General features: G+C 48.5%; 1 protein-coding gene across 2 annotated transcripts in view; it reads right to left on the bottom strand.

The window, feature by feature from the left end:
* Positions 1-171: 171 nt before the first annotated feature.
* Positions 172-24,327, bottom strand: part of Kcnk1 (potassium two pore domain channel subfamily K member 1) — a 28,467-nt gene continuing 4,311 nt past the window's right edge. For both annotated transcript variants that reach the window (XM_041650809.1, XM_041650808.1), the window contains exons 3-4: positions 3,727-4,122; positions 172-1,306 (exon numbers count right to left, since the gene is read on the bottom strand). In XM_041650809.1, coding sequence (XP_041506743.1) covers positions 1,047-1,306; positions 3,727-4,122 — 656 coding nt within the window. In that variant the 3' untranslated portion in view covers positions 172-1,046. The remainder of the gene's footprint in view (positions 1,307-3,726; positions 4,123-24,327) is intronic.

Raw genomic sequence — 24,327 nt, forward strand, 5'->3', positions numbered from 1 at the left:
CTCTGGGTATGAGCCATGACAACAAGAGCGTGAACATCTGACATCACACAGGGCCTTCCTGATATCCCAGATACACCAGGCACATCCCAGATGGCTACTATCATTATCTCTAAAGCAGTGCCCATATAGACTGTAGATATGGAGGAAAACATCAGACAGAGTAAAACGAGATTGCAACCTGCCATGATTTTATTGACTTCAGCTTCTACATGTAGACTTCTCAGATTAGCCTGACGTAATCTGTTCATTGGGGGCATTGACACTGTGTCCTGTGCTTTACTGTGAGGTGTGTAGAAACAGCAGTAACTCTTCCAGACCAAATATCTTTACCTTCCCATAAGTCCTCTTCATCACTGGCCATCTGGTCCCACACCATCGTAAGAAGGCAGAAACAAATACGGTAATATAATATCATACTGATTTTCTCTTGGGTTTCTTATGCCTTCTAGCTTGTTGTGGCAATTCTGAGTTCTTTAGTATAAAGAGAAATCAAAAAGAAAAACTATTCCTTATCTTTGCTTAAGGAGTACAGGGAGATCTGGTAGCCTACACATATGTACAGGGTATAAACATATTTATATGTTCTATGTACAGAGTGGATGGTAACCTATTTATTATAAATAGTGTTAATTTAGATCCTACAAAAATAATTATTTTGGATAGGTACATGCAAGCCAGGACACTTAAGCCTATTTATAAAATACATCTCTATTTTTTTTAAATATAAATGTTGCTATTATAGCTGTCAGCAAAAATGATTGGAATGCAAACCCAGAGTCCCTGGTTATATATAAAATCTGCTCCCATCCCCTGCAGCACACTGCTTCAAGTATCCATCCCAGTATGTGATGTCCAGGTGATGTGTCTCCTATGAATTACAGGCACACATTTCATCTGGGCAGGGATTAGACACCCACCTCCAGAGCCCAAAGTCCCATGTTTTTAAAATATTGATATTTCTTAAAATGACGTCATCTTGTTTTGATTTCCTTGTAAAAATGGACAGTCAAGGCTCTGCCTCACATCCGGGATCTGATGGCCCAGGCTCAGTGGTTCACAGAGCCATCCTCATGGAGGGGTGACTGGGAGGCCACAAAAGGCTCGTTTTGCTTCTGATCCTCCTTCAGGCCGGCCGCCTGCTCAGTGATGGAGGAAAAGGACAGCTGGTCATGCTCCATGATGTGAACCTGATCCTCATCCTTGTCTTTCTTCACATAGAACATTTTCCTGAATTTCTTCAGCTCGTGGAGCTCACAGAAGGTTTCCAGGACGACCAGCATGGCGATGAGCCCAAGGAGAAGGTAGCCTGCAAGGCAGAAAACACGGCAGCAGCTCAGTTCGACCAAGTACCACAAAATCAGGACTGCATGACTATTCTCCTCCCACGCCACACACACAGCGTTCTCCAAGCTGTACAGTTTATTCCGAAGCATGTTTGAAGTCCAGGGCTCATGGAGGAACTTAAAGAAGAATGAAATGACTTAGCCACCGGTGAACTTGGATTAGACACAACCACGGGCTTCCATCATATGTGTGAGCTTCACACAGGCAGGAGGGGGCACCCATGCATGTGAGTGCAGAGGCCGGGACACTGGAGGTCCCACTCGCTCACTCTCTGCTTCATTCCTTGAGACAAAGTCTCTCACTGACCCTGGAGTTAGGCTGGCGGCCAGCAAGCCTCAGCGACCCTTCTGTCTCCGCCTCTGCTGCAGGTGTGCAGCCATGCCCTCTGGATTCAGTGTTTTTTGGAAAGCTAAGCTAGCTCACAGATCAGGAGATAGAAAAGAGCAATTAACACAAGAGAAAAGATGAACCAGAAAACACAATTTCGGGGACATTCTACTTCTCAAAGAAATTAGAAAGCCAAGTGAAAACTAAAGACTTGCCTGCTAGCTGGAAAGAAACTTAAGATGGCTTCTATCTACACTGCCATCAAATGCACGCACAAAATGCCTAGAACTGTTTTGGCCAATGCCACCCAAAGAGGATGGAAACTTGGACACCAGTGATTGTGTGCACTTGTGTTCCCTTTGGGGGGCCTCAGAATTATGTTCTGTGACTCACGAAAGAAGCGTGTTCATTTGGGGCCAGCAATCCCACTTCTTAGAAAGATCTCAAATACAAAATACAAACACAAAAAGAACTCCACACTGAGGAGATTTGCCATGCTACCAAATTAGAGACAAGCCAGTCTAGCTCTACAAGTGAGGTAGGCCGGCTGTGGGGTGGTCCTGGAGCTACACCCAGACTCTAAAATAATAAAGAGTAGGAAACCCTCCTGCAAAACACTCTGGCAAATGTTTACTGTGCTTAGACTGGAGCCAAGAGCCAGGAAGCACTGGGTTTATGACTGCAGGTTTTGTTTCTGGTGAGCTGACGGTTTCACCGAAGTGTTCAAATATAGTTCAACCAACCGCTTTCTGGAATTAAGACAGCAAGACAGGGCGAGGACACCGACTGCTTCCTAGAAGTTGTAGCTGGGCAGGGTCACATGTGAAAAGAGCCCAGGGAAGGCAGCAGAGGAAACTATGCTAGGGCTGCTTGCTACTCATCCTGAACACACAGAGAGGGCTCACAGGAAATTCGCTTCTTCCAGATGAATGGCTGCATTTTTCCAGACTGTGTGCTGTGTGCCTGCGTGTATGTGGGTGTGCTTGCTGGTGAATGTGCATGAAGATGCCACAGATTGGCAGTCTCTGTCTTCACTGTAGACGCCAGAGGTCAACAGTCTCTGTCTTCAATGGCCCTCCGGTTTATTTTTGGGACAGAGTCTCTTGCTGAACACAAAGCTTGCCGTTTTGGCTAGACAGACCTGTCAGCGACCCTGGGATCCTTCTGTGTCTGTCCCCGCCACCATTCCACCACACCTGGCTTTCCACGTGGACACTAAGGATCTGAACTCAGGTGCTCACGCTTGAGCAACCAGCACTTTGCCAACTGAGGCCTCTAAAATTTGCCTGCCTCATTTTCTACACATAAATTCTGAGAATAATTGGTGCCAGGTAACTTCAAGACGGATGACGCAGATAAATGAGGCCAGTGACTACTTAGAGAAATTTCCTGGAAAATTAAAGACCACAATGTTGGTGACAAGCAGAGGTCTTATTTTCTTGAGTGTAAAATAGTTACCGGTGTAATGTAAGTTACTGAAGTAATAGACAGCTAATATGCCTGTCACACTATCTGAGAAATCCATCAGGGCTTGGGAGATGGCCCTGGCAGTCAAGAGCATCACAAGTGTGAGCTGGATCTTCCAAGCCCTTGGGAAATGCTGGTGCCATGGCTTGTATTTGTAATCCCAGAGATGTCGAGATGGGAGGCGGAGACAGGTGGGTCCCTAGAGCTCCCTAGTCAGCCAGCCTAGGCTGCTGATGAAATACCAAGTCAAAGAACGGCCCTGTCTCAAACAAAAAGGCACCGGAGGAAGGACTGGGGAGGTTGTTCTCTGACTTCACAAGCACAAACAAGGACACTTGCACACCCCACATAAAAACACACACATACAAGAAACTTAGCGGTGACTTCCAGGTGCATTGGGCACACCACTAAGCAGTAAGAGTTGGGATATTAGAATGGGTGAAGCGAAATAGCTCTAGGAAGTCAGGGGAATGAAGAAAATAGATTCAAGAGAAAGCAGGCAGGCACTGTCACAGGACTGTCAGTCCCTAGACAAAGAACATGGGGACAGAGCAGGCACACAGGGTGCAGCCCGCCACGGGTACTCACATGTGATCCCAATCTTGTACAGCTCTCGGAACTTCTGGTTGTAGCCTTCCCCTGGCACATAATCCCCCAGGCCGATGGTGCTCAGCGAGATGAAGCAGAAGTAAAAGGACTCGAGGAAGTTCCAGTCATCCTCCAGCACGGAGAACACAGCGGCTGGGATGAAGAAGAAGCAGGACACGGTGACGAACCCCAGCAGAACAGCATGGACGATGGCCACCACCTGCTTGGAGAAGCCCCAGCGGATGTGGAAGTAGAGGACGGGTCTGCGGGTGACATGCACGGTGACACGCTGGACCACAGCCGTCAGGAAGAGGAGGGTGAACGGGATGCCGATGACAGAGTAGATGATGCAGAAAGCCTTGCCCCCATCTGACAAGGGCACCGTGTGCCCATAGCCTGTGTGGAGAAAAGGCTTTGTGAGTGCACTGGAAACACAAGACACACCATGAAACAACACAAGGAAACTGGGAAAAGGTGGGAGCCTTCAGAGGCTCTGGCCTCTGGGTGTCTGTTAAATTCATCAGGGTGACAGTCACTTGTGAGGCAAGAAGGTTTGTGAATCATACAAAAGTTTAAGGTAGGGACCCAGCAAACAAGGAGGGCTTCATTCAGACTCTGCCTGACCACCCCAAGAATTGAATAAGCCTACTCCAGCAAATGGAAAATCAACTACCTACAACAACCAAAGAAAGATCCACAGTGTCAACTAACTTCTCTCTGGCCTTTGGTAGAAAGGAACCCTGAACTCTAAGTCAGGGCTCTTGAACTACCTATGCATGCTCCCTCCTGTGGAGGGTCCTCTGTTTTTATTCTCACCTTTAAAAAAAAGAGACTTTAAAATATTTTGTGGGCAAATGTGTGTCTGTGTGAACGTATGTGTGCATGGATGCAGGTAAACCTGCAGCGGCCAGAAGAGAGCCGCCTGAGGTGTGTGCGGGAATCAAATTCCAGCCCTCAATGCTCTGAGCCATCTCTCCAGATCCTGTTTTCATTTTTAATCAATCTACGATTTTATAACTGCCATGCTGTCTCATGTCCCCTTCATTGTCCAAGATACAAAGAACCTAGATGTAGTGTCCCAGGGCATTCCTGAGACCCCCTCTGGTAACACGTGGAGTGTCTATCGGTTCCTCATGAAATCTGACCTGCTCCTCTCACGCAGAGGTCTCTGGCTTAGGACACACTGCAGGGCTGAACAGGAGGAAGTATGTGATAGAGGATGGCACCCTCATCATCTCAGACCCCTCGGGAAAACTCCTGCAGGACACCCCACTCATCGGGGCTGATCCCTCTCCTCCCCACTCCCCACAGGTCCCTCATTAGTATCTGTCTATAGCCGCACTATGCTCCCTTCAAAACCAGGTGACTCGGGGAATGTTCGTAGGACTGACAGACAAACAAAGGTGTGTGAGGGGAAGCAGGCTGATAAGAGCAGGGGCACGGGGGAGAAGACATGGTAAAGACACAGAAAGCAAAGCCTCAGTGAGTCATAGGCTGAGTGATTCTTTCCAAACCTCGCCGCCCATTCCAAGCTCCACACGTTTCCCCTCCTGCCATTTCTAGACATCCAGAGGCCCCGTGACCCCCACCAAACAGCAGCTATTTCAGGGACTGGTGATTATTGGTCATAACATGTCTGACTTTCTTCCATTGAAATCATTATCAAAAAACCTATCGGGAACTGACGAGAGAGCTCAGGTGAAAAGGAGGATCTCAGAACCATGTCTGAAATCCCACTAGGGCTTCCTCCTGAAATGGCAAGTGTGTCTGAACAAGTCAGTTCAAGAGAGCGCTAGCTAAGCGTATTTTTTTTTTAAAAAAATGAAATTAGGTTCTGAAAAAATGACATGTTAGTGTAATTGAAACGGGTTTCAAAGTGTGGTCTTGGGAATATATTTTTGGGAATATATATTTTGCCTAAAAATAATAATTCTAAAATCCCTGAGTTGCAGATTCAAATTGTTTCATTCTCAACTATCTGATGTTGTTAAAAACAAAATAAAATCCAAGAAAAACCTCTCCTCTTGGGGTTCAAGATATGACTTAGATGGTCTTAGCCCTTGAGGTCATGAGTTCGAATCCTCAGCACCCAAACAGAAAGCCAGGAATAACCATACATGCACCTAAATCTTAGCTCAGTAAGGGAGTCAGGGAGACAGGAGGATCCCTGAGGCTTGCAGGCAGACAGCCTAGCTCCATATTCAATGAGAAATCCTGTTCAAGGGAATAGGCCAATGTGATAGAGCTGGGCACTCCTCCGACCTCTGTACCCTGTGAGTAAACACAGACACAGACACACACACACACAGACAGACACATGCACACACGCATACACACACACACATGCACCCACGCACACGTGCAATTATCCAGATTGCATGCCCCAGAAGGTGCACAGCTCAGAGTGAATCACAGATCATCTTCTGAAGCCATGTGCAAACGTATACATCCACCCACAGATGTGTGTTTTGTGAAGTTCCTACAGCAGAGCTTCTCAAAAGTGTCACGTGTCCCCAAACTGGTAAGAACCATGACTCTGAGCACCAATCCCTGACTCTATCTGGTCCCCACGCTGCCAACAATTCCCGAGGGCCGAGGCTAATTTTGAGCTTGACATTTGGAGCGTTGGGGCTTCCATATCGCGTGAAGACTGCCAATAGTGTGCCACATCCAGGCGGCATATGGAAAAGGGAAGGGCTGGATGGCAAAGAACGAGACCATTTGTGGGTCAAACAAACCATGACCACACCGACTCTGGGTCTCTCAGGAGCTAGAGTTCTCCTTAGACTTCAGGGGACATGTTCCAGTGATCAGAGAAATGAGACAGGATCTGGAGATGGATTTCTATTCACCCATAGCAACGCATAAACCCAGGAGTGGACTAAGAGTGTGGCGGTGAGAGCATCCACAGCAGAGACAGCTAAGCAGAGATTGCAAGGGAGGACAGTGACTTTGGCAGGAGCTTGTAGAGGAAAGAAGCTGATCTGATGTGGGGATAAAAACTTGCATGCCTGTGAAGTTGTGGCTTTTTAGGGAGGGAGGGAGGGAGAGAGAGAGAGAGAGAGAGAGAGAGAGAGAGAGAGAACAACTTGTAGCCGTCAATTATCTCCTTCCACCTTGGAGGCAGGAGGAACCAGTTCCTGTCTGCATGGCTGGTGAGGGAAGCGCCATATCTTTGGGAATCAGGAAGCAGGGAACCTGGGACAGGGAGCAGAGAACATTAGGCAGGAAGAAGGGGGCTAAGTCAGGAAGCAGGGAGCCTGAGAATGGGAGCAAAAAATCTGGAGCAAGAGGCAGGGAGCCTAGGCAGGCAGAGACTGGGACAGGAATCAGAAAACCTAGGACATGAAGCAGAGACCCTGGGGCAAGAAGTTGGGGTGCACTAAAACCCAAGGCTTGCCCCCCTCCCTGGTGACCCGCTGCCTCCAGGTAGGTAGGACCCTCTCAATGAGCACCCACCATCTCAGGACTACTCACGCAGACACATGAGGCCAGGGAACATTTCACATGAAACCCTCAAATTGTGCTGACATGGGTCTTAGGGTTTATATCCCCTTCCTAGCATCACAGAGAAACTGTGGGATTTCACACGGCACAGCAGATCACATCACAGAGTTAGAACTTTCTCCCTTGCACAGATGCGTCTAAGAGAGATGCTGCTCAGCAGGTATAGTAGCTACCCTTGTTTCTTTACCATAACTATCAAGCTACGGAACAATACAGGCTGTCACTATTGTTAGCGTGGTGCATGCTGGGAAGGAGGCCCAGGCTGGAGCTCCAGGCACTGAAAGCCACCCTGACATGTACACAAATCAGTGGCCTCTTGTCTCATCCTCTGTGAAACTGACCAATCCCGGACTCTGCTTGTTTCCTTCTTCTTTGGAACTGTGTGTCCCGACAAGGGCATGGAAGGAACAGGTTCTTCTCTGATGCCTCTGATACGTCCAGCCTACAGTGAGCAGAGCTCTGGCCTGAGAACCAAGGCGTCTGACATCCAAAAGCAGAGGGAGTGTCCCAGCACAAGGAGGCAGAGAGAACTAATCTTTTGTTCGGTGTGGACCCTTGACACTCCAGATGCAGCCAGACACACTGGTGGGCGGATCTCCGGAGCTTAACTCTGTACTAACTTCCTCCAGAAATGCTCTCCCAGACTGACACCAAATAACATTCAACCAGTGATCTGTACATCCTTCTGTCTGCCCCCCACAGTGCTGAGGTAGAGGTGCACACCTCCCTTTTTATGTGGGTACCAGGGTTCTGAACCCAGGTCCTCATATTTGTACGGCAAGCCCTCTTAGACACTAAAGCATCCCCCAGTCCCCACCTTGGCAATGGTAGTAGCAGGACTTGGCTGAGGGTGGAAAATCATCAAAGAAGCCAGAAAGAGTAACCGACAAAGGTTCTCTGGAAGCCCAGGATCGTGAACTCGGTCTGCTGATCTAGTAACTAAAGTCTTAGGTCTTCCACTGCCACTTTCCCCGAGTCCCCTCCAGGTTTAACAAGACCACCCTGAAGCCACCACTACCCCGAGGTTAAATTACTATACTTTAAAGGTTTCCTAGATAAAGGTTTTCTAGATACGCACTTTCAGAAGAGGGCGCACAGTTCCCGCTGCAGGCATTCCCCCAGGCAGGGCAGCTGCTCAGACAATTTAATCTTTCTTCCCCTGGGAACTGCTAAGCCCCGCAGGCTGGGAAGACAGACTCCAAAGGGAACTCAAAATGCCAAGAGAGAAGAGATGCTATTTTCTTTCAGACTTATTTTATTTTTATTTGTGTGCATGAGTATGTGTCTCTATGAGGCTATGTGCACATGTGTGCAGCGTGCATGGGTGTCAGGTCCCATGGAGGTGGAGATAGAGTTGGTTGTGAGCCATCCCACATGAGTGCTGGAGACCAAAGTGGGTCCTCTGGAAGAGCAGCTAGTGCCCTTAACGGTGGGGCTGTCTCCTCAGCCCAGACACTGTTTTCTTGATGCTGTATTTGGGGTGTACCCTTAGCCACGGAAAACCCACAAGTAATCAAGGGAACTCTCACTTGGCCCCAAGCCCTAACTCTAGAGCGGAAGGTGAAGTGGTCCTCATGAGACCCTCATACAGTGTGAAGGGATGGGGATCCTGAGGGACCCTCTGGAGCAACCAAATCTGCCCGCTGCCTTGCCACTCCTGAGACTCACAATTGTCCTTTTGTCAATGTCCCTAGCGGCTACAGGAGGAGAGCAAGGTGTCCACTGAGACTCTCTGGAACCTTAACACCTGGGGGGGGGGGTGGAAGTTTCTAGATGAACCTGCAGACGTTCCCTGTGGGCTTGTGTGATGCTACTTCTCAGTTCATGCAGGTATCCCGAGGAGAAAGCAGAATGACCCATGTACTGTATGTACTGAACTCACGAGCACAGGTGAAACACAACCCTTCTGTGTCACTGGCCAGACAATATGCACACATGTTCAGGTCAGCAACGCAGCTTCTCAGTAGAGTACAAAAAAAGTCACCTACATTCTTCACTCTAGTCTCTGCACACAGTTCAAGTCCCACACATCTTTTAAGATAACGTCCTCCGTAGTGATGACTGAAGGCTACTAAAACAGCCCCTGATTTAATTGATAAAGGAACATTCTGAGCCGTCTTGAAATTAATTACACGGGCTGGCAGGTGAAAACATAAAAGGTGTTTAATCAGCTGCAGGTGAAGTCCACAGGAAAGACTGTTTATGTGGAAACTTTGCTTTAATTCCTTTGCAGCCGACCATCAGGGACACCGCACCCTGTTTTCCTGTTTAGGGTATAAACTTTCAGGACTGTTGACCCTAATCAGCCCAGGATTAACAGCTAAGGACGTTCCTCTATGGAGCACCCTTCTGTGAATTCCTGACAGGTCCCCCATGCAATTCCCCACTGTCTGACCAAGAGCCAACGTAACTTGCTTTTCTTTCCCTTTCCTCTGGGGGTTGAGGAGAGCACTCGGTCACTGAAGAGTTTGCTGTGGAAGCATTAGGACCTGAATTCAATCCTAGCACCCACACAGGTCCATGTACTATAATCCAGGCTCTGGAGAGGCTGACCGGTGGATCCCTGGGGCTTGCTGGCCACCTGGGTTCTAGGGAGGCTGATTGGTGGATCCCTGGGGCTTGCTGGCCACCCGGGTTCTGGGGAGACAGATCAGTGAGTCCCTGGGGCTTGCTGGCCACCCGCTGGCCACCAGAGTTCTGGGGAGGCTGACTAGTGGATCCTTGGGGCTTGCTGGCCACCCGCTGGCCGCCTGGGTTCTGGGGAGGCTGACTGGTGGGTCCCTGGGGCTTGCTGGCCACCCACTCTAGCTGAGCAGTTTTCCCTCCATCTGCTCGCTCCCTGCCTCATCAGAGGCCTAAAGCAAGGCAGATCTTTCCTCCTCTTAAGCTGATTGTCTCAAGTATTTTGATACAGTCAAGGAAGAAAACAGGCACCCAAGCAAGCAAGCAAACAAACAAACATAAGCTTTTATTCCAATTCTAAAGGACTCTTTAGCCAAAGGTGATCAAACACAGGGGACTCCCTGCCTTCTGTTTGTCTAAAAGCAAAACAGAGATTCCCAAAGGCAAATGTCCTTCTGGCTTCCTCCTGCCCTTCTTGTCTATAGGCTGGACGTGGATTTCCCTTTCCAAGACTTTTTTATCAGCTTGTAAACTGGGACCAGTGGGACCTGCAGTTCCTTCTGTGAGTTCTTTCTCACCTGGGACACCTGGAACTGTGTCCCCTCCCTAAGATGTGCTCTTTCTTGTGGAAATACTTTTCTCCCACGCTGTGGACCTGCACGTATGGCAAACTCACAAACGTTCCCTGTACTAACCCACCCATTGCTATAGGGCTGTGTCTCAATCACACACTTACGCCAGTTAAGGAAAAGCACGTTTTCCTGCCCCTCCTTTTAGTGACTCAGAAGGGATTTCTGAGACATTCTACTTTCCCCAGAGGCCTTTAATCCCAGCACTCGGGAGGCAGAGGCAGGCGGATCTCTGTGAGTTCGAGACCAGCCTGGTCTACAAGAGCTAGTTCCAAGACAGGCTCCAAAACCATAGAGAAACTCTGTCTCGAAAAACCAAAAAAAAAAAAAAAAAAAAAAAAAAAAATACAAACTACTTTCCCCAGAGGAACCGGAAGAAGCTGACTCTATGCCAGGACCTTTGCACAAGATGTCACCACCACCTGGAGTTGCCCTTGTTGGTTCATCCACATGGATGGCTTGCTCACAAACTTTAAGACTTGACCAATCAACATGGAGAATGTAAAATACGTAAAGTCTCTACGTCACCCCCGTGCAACCCTTGTATCACCTTTATCTCCTTAGTCCATCCTCCTTCAAATGCTTATCTGATAGGCAATAGTTTTTCTCATGCTTACATTGATTGTGGTTATTCTTCTCTTTTAAAATGTATGTTCCAGGACAAAAATGTCTGTCTGCTTGTTTTAGGGTGCCACTCAGTGCCCCGAAGCCCTCCTGGTGCCAAGCAGTACTTTATGCTAGGGTGCTAGCATGAGCCAAATCGAGTTTCCTTTGTGGGGTGCTTACTACGGATTGTCAACTTGGCAGGACCTAGGATCACCCAAGAGACAAACCTCTGGCCACATCTCCAAGGAGGGAAAACCCACGCTGAATCCAGGCAGCATGCTTCCATAGACTGGGGTCCTGGGCTGACTAAGAAGGAGGAAGTGAACTGAGCACCAGCGTTTATCTTGCTGTTTCCTGACTGTGGATACAATGTGACCAGCTGCCTCGGCTCCGGTTGCCATGCCTTCCCCGTTATGAGGGACTGCACCCTCACACTGTGAGCCAGAGCCTCCCTTCAGTTGATTCTGTGAGGTGTCTGATCACAGCTCAGAGAGAAGTAACTAACACGATTTGGCAGAGGTAAGTTTTATGCATTAGTTATTAACAAGAAACTGAACTCCTAGTTGGATGACCCGGGGAGCTGTTATTAACTTGCCATGTGTAAAGTCCGAATGTCAGAGAAAGATGCAGAATTATCAGAGAGAGACTGCAGAATTATGATGTCCTACCGGCTTAAACCGTCCGTCTTCACTCAATCAACCCAAAGCACAAAACACAACAAAAATGATGATGACCTTGGTGGGAAGCTGTAAGTTTGCCTCAGATGAGGGTGTATCTGTTGTTTAGACCTATGCCTAAAAAATAATCAATTTACTTTTTATTTTATGTGTTTGAGTGTTTGCCTGCATGTATGTATCTGGGCCAGGGGTGTGCAGCCTTATTTCCATATTCTTAACCCAAGAAGCAGCAATCAACTCACGGGTGTGTGTGTGTGTGTGTGTGTGTGTGTGTGTGTGTGTCTCAAAACACCCATGTGACTCGAATGAACAACAAATACCAGTTTTCCCCATAGTTAAGCGGATTTGTTTTCTGGGTCATATTGTGTTTCATATACCCCAGGACCGTTGCTATGCAACAGGCAAACTATACATAAGACATTTATATGCAAATTATTCTTATTTTCCATTCTCAAATTGGTAATCACTCTCCACAGATCCTGAAGCCACTCTTAGGAAGGAAATGCAGTGTGAATGCTAAGCGCCCTTAGCTATCTTGAGACTCTCATGGTTAAGGCTGGCCAAACAAGGTCAGAAGGCACCAGGGAGCCATTTCTCCACTCTCCAGTCTTTCTGAGTTGGCCCAAGGGCACAAACAAGCCTAGTGTGCCAACCAGGGTCATAATGCACCCATTGAGTCTTGGAAGCAAACAATTAATTCTTTGACCATTGTTCTTTTTAAAGTCACATTTATTTATTTATTTTTATTATGTATTTACTAATTAATTTATTTGTTTATTTTTTTGTGTTGCTCGCTCTCGTGTGTGTGTGTCTCTCTCTCTGTGTCTGTCTGTCTGTCTGTCTGTGTGTGCAGGTTAGAGGGCAACTATCAGGAGTGGGTTTTCTTTGCCCACCATGTGGGCGGGCCTTGAGGGCTGAGCTCAAACCATCACACTTGGCAGCAAATGCCTTCACCCACTTAGCCGTCTCATTGACCCTTTGACAATTGTTCTGTCTGGACAGAAGGCACACTCTGTGCTCCTCAGCCTTAGTGTGCGTACGAGTGAGGTTTCTCTGTTGCTGGGATAAAACCAAAGATGGAAAGCAGCCTGGAGCCGCACGGGGTTTTTTTGGCTTACAGATTATAGTCCGTCACCTATGGAAATGAAGGCAGGAACCTGGAGGCAAGAACGGATGGGACGCCTTGGGGGAAAAGGCTCACTGGCTTGCTCTGCTGGGCTTGCTCAGCCTGCTTTCTTAATGCACCTATAAGTCTCCACTGCACTCTATTGTCTCACAGAAGACATTTGTGTCTTCTGGACTTGACTTTGCCATCTACAGACTGGACTCACAGAGCTGCCTGACCGTCCACACACAGAGCTAGAGAACACGGAAGTCCTGGCAGCAAGAGTCACCTGTCACAGCACAGCCCTGGGAAGGCAAATATCCCTTCTTGTCCCTTTCTTATCTTAACTGCCGCTGCTGATCACCTGTCTTTACAGCTTCTCACCCCCAGTTAATAATAAACAGATGAACGACCACTGCTTCCCGAGGGCAGAGATTGTGCTAACTTCCCATTTCTCCTCTAGAGGGAAGACTGGTCTCCTCTGACACAGAAAGAGGGTCCCTTTCTAACTGTCAGCGTTTTCTAGCCCCTCCTTTAAGGTCTGCTACCAGAAAATCACCTGCTTACAAACAGAACATCTCACGCTAGAAATGTTTAAAAATGCCTCCTTCTCAGACTGACTCCAAACTCGGAGTTACTACAACATTTTACAGGTCATTAGTGGAGGTTTTAGATGAATTAGAGCCATGCTTTGACTTTTTAAGTAAAGAACATTCTCTTGACACTAAGACTACAAATCACCTCCTAGAAAACCAGCCACGTAAGGACAGTAACGCAGCCCAATAGTCCTAGATGCAGGGAGAGTTCTGAATCCTTCCGATATTTGAATAGCGGTGCCAACATTTCCCAACACAGTATGTTAGTCTGGTTTATTCAGATGTGCCGACCTACATGCAAACACCCCGAGGACAAGCTCCACGACACACAGTCTGACAGAATGTTCTTCTAAAAACACACACACACACACACTCACACATGGATGCATGCACATATACTCCTGTTAGATAATTTCTAGGGAAGATAGTGGAGGTTCAAGAGAAATGGTATGCACCCCCCCCCACACACACATACATGTACATATATAAAGTCATATGGGTGGTGTGGGAAGTCCTTCTGTATATGTGGTGCTTTTATTTGTTAATGAATAAAGAAGATGCTTGGGCCTATGACAGGGCAGAATAGAGCAAGGCAGGTATTCCAAACAGAGATAGAGGAGAAAAGAAGGCAGAGTCAGGGAGACTCTATGTAGCTGCTGAAGAAGAAAGATGCTCTGGAACCTTACCTGTAAACCATGAACCTTGTGGTAAAATATAAAATAGGAATGGGTTAATTCAAGATGTAAAAGCTAGCTAGAAAGACAGCTAAGCTATTGGCCAGACAGTGTTGCAATTAATATAGTTTCTGTGTGATTATTAGGATCTGAGCAGTTGGAAAACGAAAGGACAGTCTCCGCCTATACATGGGTACTGGAGAGATAGCTCAGGAGTTAGGAGTGCTAGTCCTGCATCACAAGGATGAGAGTTTGGGTCACTGCACCCACATAACAAGCCTGGCATTCTGTAAATGCCGGCATTCCCATTTCTGAATGGGGTGGAAGCACAAGGGTCATCTGGCTGGCTGGCTCTTGCCCTAGCCTACACACAAGCTCCAGGTTCAGGAAGAACCCCAAAGCCAAACAAGTCTGCTTAATCGTACTTTGCCTCCCAAACACTTCTGTGGACCTGTCTGGTCATAAACTGTGGAAATGCATGCTTGCTGTGTAAGTCAGTTCAATGTGATACTCATTTCTCAAGTTCACACTTTTCAAATAAAGGAACAAGGAGGAAAAGGAGACTTTGTGAGTGTGATCCTCTGTGTGGCATTAAAAATTATGTCTCTGAAGAAGCTGGCAGCCGGGCAGTGGTGGCGCACGCCTTTAATCCCAGCACTCGGGAGGCAGAGGCAGGCAGATCTCTGTGAGTTCGAGACCAGCCTGTTCTACAAGAGCTAGTTCCAGGACAGGCTCCAAAACCACAAAGAAACCCTGTCTCGAAAAACCAAAAAGAAGAAGAAGAAGAAGAAGAAGAAGAAGAAGAAGAAGAAGAAGAAGAAGAAGCTGGCATATCACAGAAGTAAAGATCACTGATGGGGGTTCTGCTCAAGGCCGTGTGAATTCCACTCAGCTTCTGCGGAACTGGGACTGGACTTGCATTTGTGACATTGGTGTCCTGAGAAACAGTAAAACTAACAAAACATTAGAGAAAAGTGGGTCACCTTCTCTCTGAGTTTAGAACCTTAGGAAATTGCCTTGAACAGCTATACAATACAAAGAACGGTATTTAGAACATCCTGTTTCAGGGTAGCTCAGTAGGTAAAGTGTTTGCCACACAGGCAGAAGGACCTGAGTTCAATCCCTAGAACCCACGTAAAACAAGAGCAACAAGCCCAGTACAGGGGAGGTGGAGACAGTAGAACCCCCGGGGTTTATCTAGCTGAAACATTGGGGACCGAGTCACTGAGAGACCCTGTATCAAAAAACGAGGTGTGGAGTGATGGAAGAAGACAGCCAACATCAACCTCTGACCCCCACTAGCATAAGCATATGTACACACACATGCACGCGCGCGCGCACACACACACACACACATCAATGTCCTGATGATGCGTAACTTCCCCCACCTCAAGAGCAAGTATGTATGCAGCCCAGACACACATAAAGAGTCTCGTGTCCTTACCGACGGGAACAGCAGGGCTCATCTAAAAGAACTGTCTCTGGGTTTTCTTGCGGTCCTCACTGTACAGTCAAGGTTTTACTAGGACAGTTCTGAGCATAGCAATAGGATGACTACCCACTTGGACGTACACCAGCTGTGTGTAAGTACCATCTGTGACTCATCCTGGAACATAGACTACTTTACACCCATTACCCCAGAGCTGGATCCGGGAGAATCTGGGGCAGTGGTTCCAACTCCCTAAGTCCTGCACAGAACACCAGAAGCATGGTTTCGAATAGCCACGGCGAGGTGAGAGAACACAAAACACCGAACGAGGCGGTGAGATATCTGGATTCCCCGCAGCATGCAGCCCCAAAAGAGGTGTGCTCTTATCTTCAGCAAACACCAAGGCTGCACTCGGCTCTTGTTCTATCAGTAGTGACCTCAGAGGGGGGGGGGGCTCAGGGACAACTCCCTCACCTATGGTTTCCTGGGGCCTGCACTACTGTATCCATCCTGGCAGGAACGAAGGTATTCTCAGGAGACGCCGTGCCCTTCCCTTTGCCTATCAGACAGTTAAACAATGAACCCCAAGAAACTGGAATTTCCCCAGGAATCTCGAGCTGGCAAGAGGAAAAGGTGGGGAGCTTATCTCCCAGGAAGAGATCTCGCGCACCTGTGGCCACCTGTCAGACAACCTAGAGGTACAGACTGGAACCCAGACCGTGGCAGAGGAGTGATGGAAGGGACAACCCCCTGACCGGATCTGCTCAGCTGGGCATCCACTTGTCCTATAAGTCTAAGCCACATGTCAGGATCCTAACGACAAACTTGAGGGTCACTGGTCACCAAACCTCCCCTTTTGTGTGCTTTCCACAACTCCTCATCTTTTTAATTGGCCTACCGAGGTCAGGTGGCCAAGCCTGGCTCACTGGGGAGCTGCCAGGGACAAGACCGTGGCACCGTGATGTTCCGTCTACATTCATCCAGGACTCTGAGGGAAGCTCTGCGTACAGTTCGGCTTCTCCATCCTACCTCTCAGACCCCACATCCAGGACCCCTTCAGAGCAAGGCCCCTCGTTTAGTACTGTAGCAGCCAGGTTTGTCTGCCTTAGCTTTCCCTATTGTGGGCTAGCATGCAGGCCAGGCCACTTGCCGGGTAATGCCAGTGACTCCTGCTGCCCATGATTCAAGGGTCAGCCCTCCTTTCCTCCTGGGCACCTCAGTGCCACTGGCTGCTGTTGCTGCAGGTAGCTCTGGACTCTGAACTTGGGCAAGGCTGGCTCTCTCGCTTTCTGCGGACAGTCTCGTGCCTGCCTCTGGACATGCGCACTGAGCAGATGTCCTTGCCCAAACAGCCTTCCTTTTCAGTCCCACCAGCCCAAGATCACCCGCATCAGTGGGCCTGACCCTATTCCCTCAGCTGTTCAGATCGCTGCCCCCACATCAAGGCCTAGAGAGTCCCATGCATGCTGCCAGGAGCCTCATCCATCCCGCCTCTGCATCCTTTCCCCTCTGCAGAAAGTGCCTTGGGGGCTCTCTGAGCTTACGTGGCTGTCCCTGTACTGTGAACACAACAGGAAACATTCAGCTCTGGAAAGAGGCCCGTGTGGTCTAGATGAGCAGAGGGCATTGGAGAGACCACTGATTAAAGTGACCCTGACGAGAACCCAGCCCCCGCCCTTACCCTCATGCCCAGCTAATGCCCTCATACCTCCTGTCCCTGCATCTGGTCTCTCTGGGGTCCTTCATATATCTGAGCAAAAAGAATCACCTTAAAGCAAGGCAGGAAGGGCTGGGGACGTGGTTCAGTCGGCAGAGTGCTGCCTGACGTGTGAGAAGCCCTGAATTCCACCTTCAGCACTGCACAGGCTGGGTATAGTGGCTCGTGCCTGGTATCCCAGCACTCAGGAGGCAGAGGCAAGGGGATCGGGAATCCAAGCCCATTCCTGGCTACAAGTTCAAGGCCAGCCTAGGATGTCTGAAACCCCTTTTTTAAAAAAAATTAAATTCAACTAAATAAATAAATAATAATAATAATAATAAAATCAGTTCCTGACTCCCACTCTGTGTGACCTAGCGCTGGACTTTTCCAGCCGTATCGACCAGACTGACTCACGAGGAGGTGACTTCTCGGTGCCCTTCCCATGGTGATGATGGCTCTGGTCTTTGCCAGTGACACTTGGAAGGGACAGGTCAGGTGACAGAAGAGACTGCAGTCACAGACTGCACCATGGTGGAGAGCAGCTGACAGCCTGAGCACAGCAGGAGAGAAGCCCAAACAGGGCACAGACTCCTTCTGAGTGAGGCCATCCCTGCTCGGCTCCCCTCTGCTGCCAGAAGAACAAGGGAGGTTCATGTCACCACCATGTGCTGCGGCTCATTGTATGCTTTAAGGCCTCCTCCTTCTGGTTTTCCACATTCGGTCTCCTTTTGTCTGTGTGGTTTGGGGTGCTAAGTTTCAACTGCTTTGCCATGGCAGGAGGTGAGCTAGAACAAGTGAGTGACAGATGGCTCGTCCACACAGCACTCTCTTTCCTTCCACAAGGGACTCTGCCATCCCAGCCCCACCAGGAGACCCATCTGGTGTAGCTGTGCAGGCTCCAGGCTGGTTCGTGGGCACTGTCCTGTCTGGGTAGGGGAGGGTGGACGGAGAGGGGTCCTTCACTCAGCTCAGAGTCTCCTGGAGCCACTCGGCAGTGCCACGTAGGCAGGCAGCTTGGGAACAGTCTTTCCTGTGCCTTTAATTAACTTAATCCACCTAACCATGTTCTTTAAATAATTGAGTGCCTTGGTAACCGGTATTCAAACACTTGAGGAATTTTGGTTACAAGAATGCTGGAACCTTTTAATTTGGGTTTAATACATTTCACGTCCCCCGTTGTTATTCCAAAACTGAGGCTGCACCAGGAATCATGGGTGGGGAATGAGAAAGCGATTGCTAAGGGATGGAAGGCAGCAGCTTATACAAAGAGGATCCTTCCAAACTGTGGAGCAGCAAATGCAATGGCCTCTGGAAGGGGCATGGAGTGTGGCTCAGTTAGAGAGTGTTTGTCTAGTTTGTGGGATGTGAGGTCCTGGGTTCAGCCCCAGTAGCAAGAGGAGAAGAGGGTAGGGAAAATGAGAAGGAGGGAGGTAATGGAGGAGAGGGAATGGGAGGAGGGGAGAAGGAGGAGGAGAAAGGAAAGATGGGGAGAAAGAAAGAGAAGAACAAAAGAGAGGAGGTAAAGGAGAGAAAAGGCGAGGGGAGAGACAGAGAGAGAGAAAGGGAAGGAGGGAGAAGGGAGGGAGGGAGAGGGAGAGAAAGAGAGAGAGAAAGCACAGAGACACAGAAATGAGACAGTTGGAAAGAAGGGAAGAGGCAGAAAGGAATGATTAGGAGAAAGAAGAGAGAGACAAAAGAAAAGATTTGGGAGATAAAAAGAGAAAGAGGTGAGATGGAGAGGAGAAGAGAGAGGGAGAGGGAGAGGGAGAGGGAGAGAGAGAGAGAGAGAGAGAGAGAGAGAGAGAACAAGTCAACAAGCCTCAGCTGACTTCACTGTCAATAGGGATTTTTTCCGAAAGCTGGTGATGTTTTCCCGTCCAGTGAAAATTGTATTTTTTTGATAACTATACCTTCTAAAATATTTGACTCTATTAAAAACAAACTTCATGTTTGCATTATTTGGCCCCTAGATTGGCCCCATGGCTCCTTTCATGCGATCCACTAAAAACTGCGCTGAGTACATTCTCTCGTTAGCGTCTTGTCGGCTGTGCACATGGCATATTCATATCAGCTATCAAATATTAAGTACCTACTGAATCTACAGGGTTCTGGTTCTTCAGCTTTCTGCACAGCTTTCTACACTATTAAATTAGAAGCCAAAGCAAAGTTTAGTTACTCTTTAGCAGCATAGAAAATGAAGTATTAAAGTGACTTAGAAGCTATCCAACATGGCGGCAACTCACCCTGGATAGCCACAGGCTCCATCGGAACCCTCTCTTCCCTCTTCCTCCTTGTCTATTTCCCCTCAAAGCTGAAAGTCAAATCTGTTTCTCAAAAGCCAGGGCAGATAACTGGGAACCACAGCAAGTGGTCTCCTGCACTTCCAAGGGTGACCCTCGCTGTTCTCCCATCACAGCTGAAAGGACCTGATGTAACCTAAGTTCAGAAGCCTATGGCTGGATGCCAGGCCTCCCATGCAGAGTCCACTCTTCCTTGGCTGTAGAATGTTTGTAGGGAGGGGCCTGGTCCCAGTCAGTGTCACCACCATTCGCCTCTGGCCTTTTAGACCCGCTAAGGAAAATCTCTTAGAATGTGTTACCCATTCCCTCAATATCTGCCAGGGCTTCCCGCTGCACTCAGAGCAAACATGGGGCTACAGTCTGTCTCTCTCCTGATCCTGGAGCCCCACGTGGCCCTGGTTATAATGGCTTTTTGGCCATGGCATCAATTGCAGGTGGAGAGCTAAGTGCTTGGGAAAGGTATGAAGTAGGGTTGAGCTGGGAAAACAAAAACCTCAGCAGAACCCACTGCTCAGAGGATTGAGTCCTGTGTGTTGTACTCAGAACCCACTGGTAAGAGGACCTGAGTCCTGTGTGCCATGCTCAGAAACTTATATCCACTTTCAGCTGCACTACAAACCTAACCAGAGACAGAAGAAACTTCAAGGGACTCCAGCAGCACAGAGGTCATGAAAGCATGAACACAGAAGACACATCAGAGTTGGAGCCTCCAGCCTTGTCTCCACAGAACAACTTCACACTTTTCTTCTGAGACAGCATCTTAGGTAGCCCAGGCTGGCCTCAGACTCACCAAATGCCTCATGCCTCTGCCTCCCGAATGCTGGAATCATAGGCATATGCCTGCACACTTGTAGGGTTTGTGCAGTGCTGGGCATCAAACCCAGGACTTTGTGTATGCTAGGTAAGCACTCTGTCACCTGATCCACATCTCAAATGTGACCCACTGGCTACATTCAGAAAAAGTCTGAGGGGCCTTCTGTGAGTTTGCTGTCCTCCACACTGAATTCACCAGCTGGACTAATGGCTGAATCCACAGAGCTATGTCGGTCACTCTTCTCATTCCCTGACAGAATTCCTGCAAAAGCACCTTCAGAAACGGTCTATTCACGCTCAGCATGAGGGTGCCGTCCACCATGGTAGGAAGGCGTGGCAATAAGAGTGTGAGGCAGCTGCTCACAGTTCATCCATGGTCAGGAAGCAGAGAGATGAAGGCTGGGGCCCAGTTCACGGTCTGCTTCTCATTCAGTCTGGGATTCCAGCCCATGGGATGAAGACACATTTAGGCTGTGTCTTCCCAGCTCAATGAACCCAGCCTTGAAACCCCCTAACAAATGTGCCCAGAGACCTGTCTCCTAGGTGACCCCAGATGTGGTACTGACATTACCCATCAAAGGAGCCTTCTGAGGGCAGGCGTTTGATTTGAAGCCTAAGTAAAACAGATAGCCAGGAATCACAAACGGCCCCGCATCCAGCAGGTGACAGCAAAGCGGGGCTGCAAAGTGAGGCTAAGCTCCAGCAGGAGCCAGTTGACCTCGTCAATGTAGCAACTCCGTTTACAAATTAAAGCATTCCGAACATGGCTCTGAGTTCTGTTATTAAAAGCAGAGGCTGGTTTCTTGAAAGCTGTGGCCACTTGCTTATGACAGATTGTTCCAAGTTCTATAAATAGGTGCAGAAGCAGCAAGTTTCAAGATGAACGGTAAAAACTCCCTTGAGATCCTGAGGATCTCATGCGGTACGATCGGGGTGGGTTTACATATCTGAGCATAGATCTATTCTCTCCTCTACCAATGCCGGATAGAAGCTCTCACAGAATTTATTAAACATTCGTGTGAGTGTATGTGTGCATGTGTGCATGTGTGAACCTGTGTGAAGTGCATGCCCATGGGTCACAGAGGCCAGAGGAGGATGGCGGGTGTCCTGCTCTATCTGGAGACAGGTCTCTTACTGAACCTGAGGCTGGACTGACAAACAGCAAATATCAGAGATCCTTCTGGCTCTGCCTCCTGCAGAGCTGGGGTTGCCGGTGTGGGCTTTTGGTCTGAGGGCTGGAGGACTGAGTCTAGGTTCTCACGCTCGCACAGCAAGACCCCCACCCCCAGTCGTACACTGCCCTTAAACAGGAGCATGCTGCGGCATGTTTTCAGGCTCCAGGGCATTGGTATCTATATTTGGCTCTGCAAGAGTAATGTCCCATTTGAGTACCGTGCATAGAGCTTACAAGAGCAAAGACCTAGAAGTTTGGTTCTGTTTTCTTTTCTCTGCTTCCCCTTTCACAGCACTAGGATTTACCAGTGTGATTCCCACACTCTGGAACCCTCTGTTTCTTCTGCTCCTATGTCTGACTTTGTCCCCACTTCTCCATTGCCTCTTTAAATTAAAAAAAAAAAAGACCCTGGCCTCATTGCTAAGTTACCATTGCACAAGAACACAGACTGGTGCTCAAGCTAAAGCAGAAATTTACTTTCTGCTTCCTCGCAGACCTGGAGGCTGGATAGTTGAACATCAAGGTATTAGCAGGTCTGGTTTTTCCTAGGCTTCTCTGGCTGGAGCACGGCCACTTTCTAGCTGGGTCATCATTTTTAACTTATCATTCCTTCCGGTTCCCTGTCTCCAAATCCAGGTCCTGCTGGAGGTTTCCAGGTTAGGACTTGAGCACAGGAGCTGCGGGAGACAGAGTGAGCCTGTAAAAACCTGCAGCTAGCAGCTAAGAGAGATTAGCTCGACATCGGGTCACTTAAAGCTGTAAGCGAAGCAGGGGCATCAGCCAGCGGTTTTTAGTCCCCACATCTGTGCTCTGAGATGGTAGTAGGAAAAAATGGGCCTCTACACCTGGTGGTCTTTTGAAGCTCACTTCAGTTTTGGGGGTTGAGGTCTGTCTGTCTTTCCTCTGCCCTTCTCTTGCGTTTTCCTGCAGCTGATCCTTCCCACTTTAGTCCGCATTGGCTCACAAAATCACACAATTCAATGGATGAAAACCGAGACCCAAGCTGGCAAGGCAACTCTGCAGTCTAGAGCCTGCACTGTTCTTGCAGAGGACCCAAGTTCGGTCCCCAAGCAGAGGAGTCACGTAAGTGCCTAGAACGCCTGCTCCGGAGAATCTAGCGCCTTCTGTGGTCTCTGGTGACACTTCATACTCCTGTGTACATAATTACACATAAACATACGCATAATTTAAAATAAATCTTTTTAAAAAAAGAAACAGAAACCAACAGGTTTTCCAGAGAAGCCAAAGCTTACAGGCTGCCTCCACGGATTACAGCTCCACACTGGCTGATAGGGACTTTTTGCTTTCTTTCCTACTCCAGATCGAGTATATTCTGTTTTTTGATTGGATCTGGTTTTGTTGAGACTGGATCTCATGTAGCTGAGGCTAACCTTGCGGTCCTAATCCTCTATTTCTGAAGTGTTGGGACGACCAGCATGTCCCCACAATGGTCTCTGCTCATTTTTGATAAACAACCCCAGGGTGAAGCATGGCTTTTTTGCCCTTCAGAAAGAATGGGGCTGTGTCACAGACTTTGTGACATCCTATGGTAACTACTGCTTTCCCGATAGGCTGGCTGGGGATCAGTATCTTAGAGGTAGCAGCCATTCAAGAGCCCCAGGAGATAGGAGGAGCCTTGCTCTGGTTATGTTCCAGCAAGGGGGCAAAAGCAAAGGGTGGACTCACAAAGCTCACAGACTCCTGGCTCTCCTTCCAGAACATTCCTGACAGGTGTCTGAAACTTACTTTGTAAAAACTTAGAAAACCACTGTTTTAGGGTGTGTGGCCCTATGGTTTCCATGACAACCATTCAGCGCCTTCAGACAGCAGCCATAAGGAACACAGAAATGACAGGGATGACTGAGGTCTTCTTACACACCATGAAAAGGGATTGTTGTCAACTTTTATTGCATTGGGAAGATTTTACTTTTGCTATTTTCCCTAATTGTTTGAAAACATGAAGGCCATGCTTCGGGCCTTGTAAGGTTGTAGTGTAGCTACGTACTGGGTGCTAACGTTCCGTGTCTAACTCAGAACTCTCCTGCACACTGGCTGAGGATAACGACACATTTCCCCTCTTGACAACAGATTTAAAACTAAGGATCAAACAGCACCCTCTTAGCTCCTGTTCCCATCCCCTTTTTAAAAGCTGCCAGTGCTCAGGTGGCTGCTCCCTCGGCTAACTCAAAGCCCAGGTCAAAACACTCCAAACAGTTCTTTCCTGAACACTTTTTAATTTTTATTATTTTGTGTGTGTGTGTGTGTGTGTGTGTGTGTGTGTGTGTGTGTGTGACAGAGTCTTACTCTGTAGTCCAGGTCGACTGTGAACTCTCAGCAATCCTCCTGCCTCAGCTTTCCTAGTACTAAGAACATAAGCGTGAGCTACTGCACCTGACTTTTCTGACTAGGGATGAGTTTTAAACTGTCTCTTCACAAACAGGAAAAGGCCCCCATCTGCAGACGGCAGAACAGATTCTGCCACGTGGGCCACACGTTGCTGAAGAAACAAAAGGTAGAGACAGTGTCTATGCTATCTGAACCCAAATACTGCTTTTCTGAGACATCCATCGTCAAGCTGTGGCCAGGCCTGCAGGACTGAGAGAGAGCAGACCCTTCGACCGCTGGCAGCACACAGCGCTCCTCGGGATGAAAGGCAGCTAAGTCAGGTGGTGCAGCTTTCTACTCCAGCTACCCAAGAGGTTGAGAGGAGTCGATTTCAAGTTTGAGGCCTGCCTGCCTGGGCTACAGAGAGAGCCTACGCAGCCTAGAG

Source organism: Microtus oregoni, unplaced genomic scaffold, assembly GCF_018167655.1.
Source record: "Microtus oregoni isolate MIOR12 unplaced genomic scaffold, Mior012 000004F_ref0000308, whole genome shotgun sequence".
Taxonomy (NCBI): Eukaryota; Metazoa; Chordata; class Mammalia; order Rodentia; family Cricetidae; genus Microtus; species Microtus oregoni.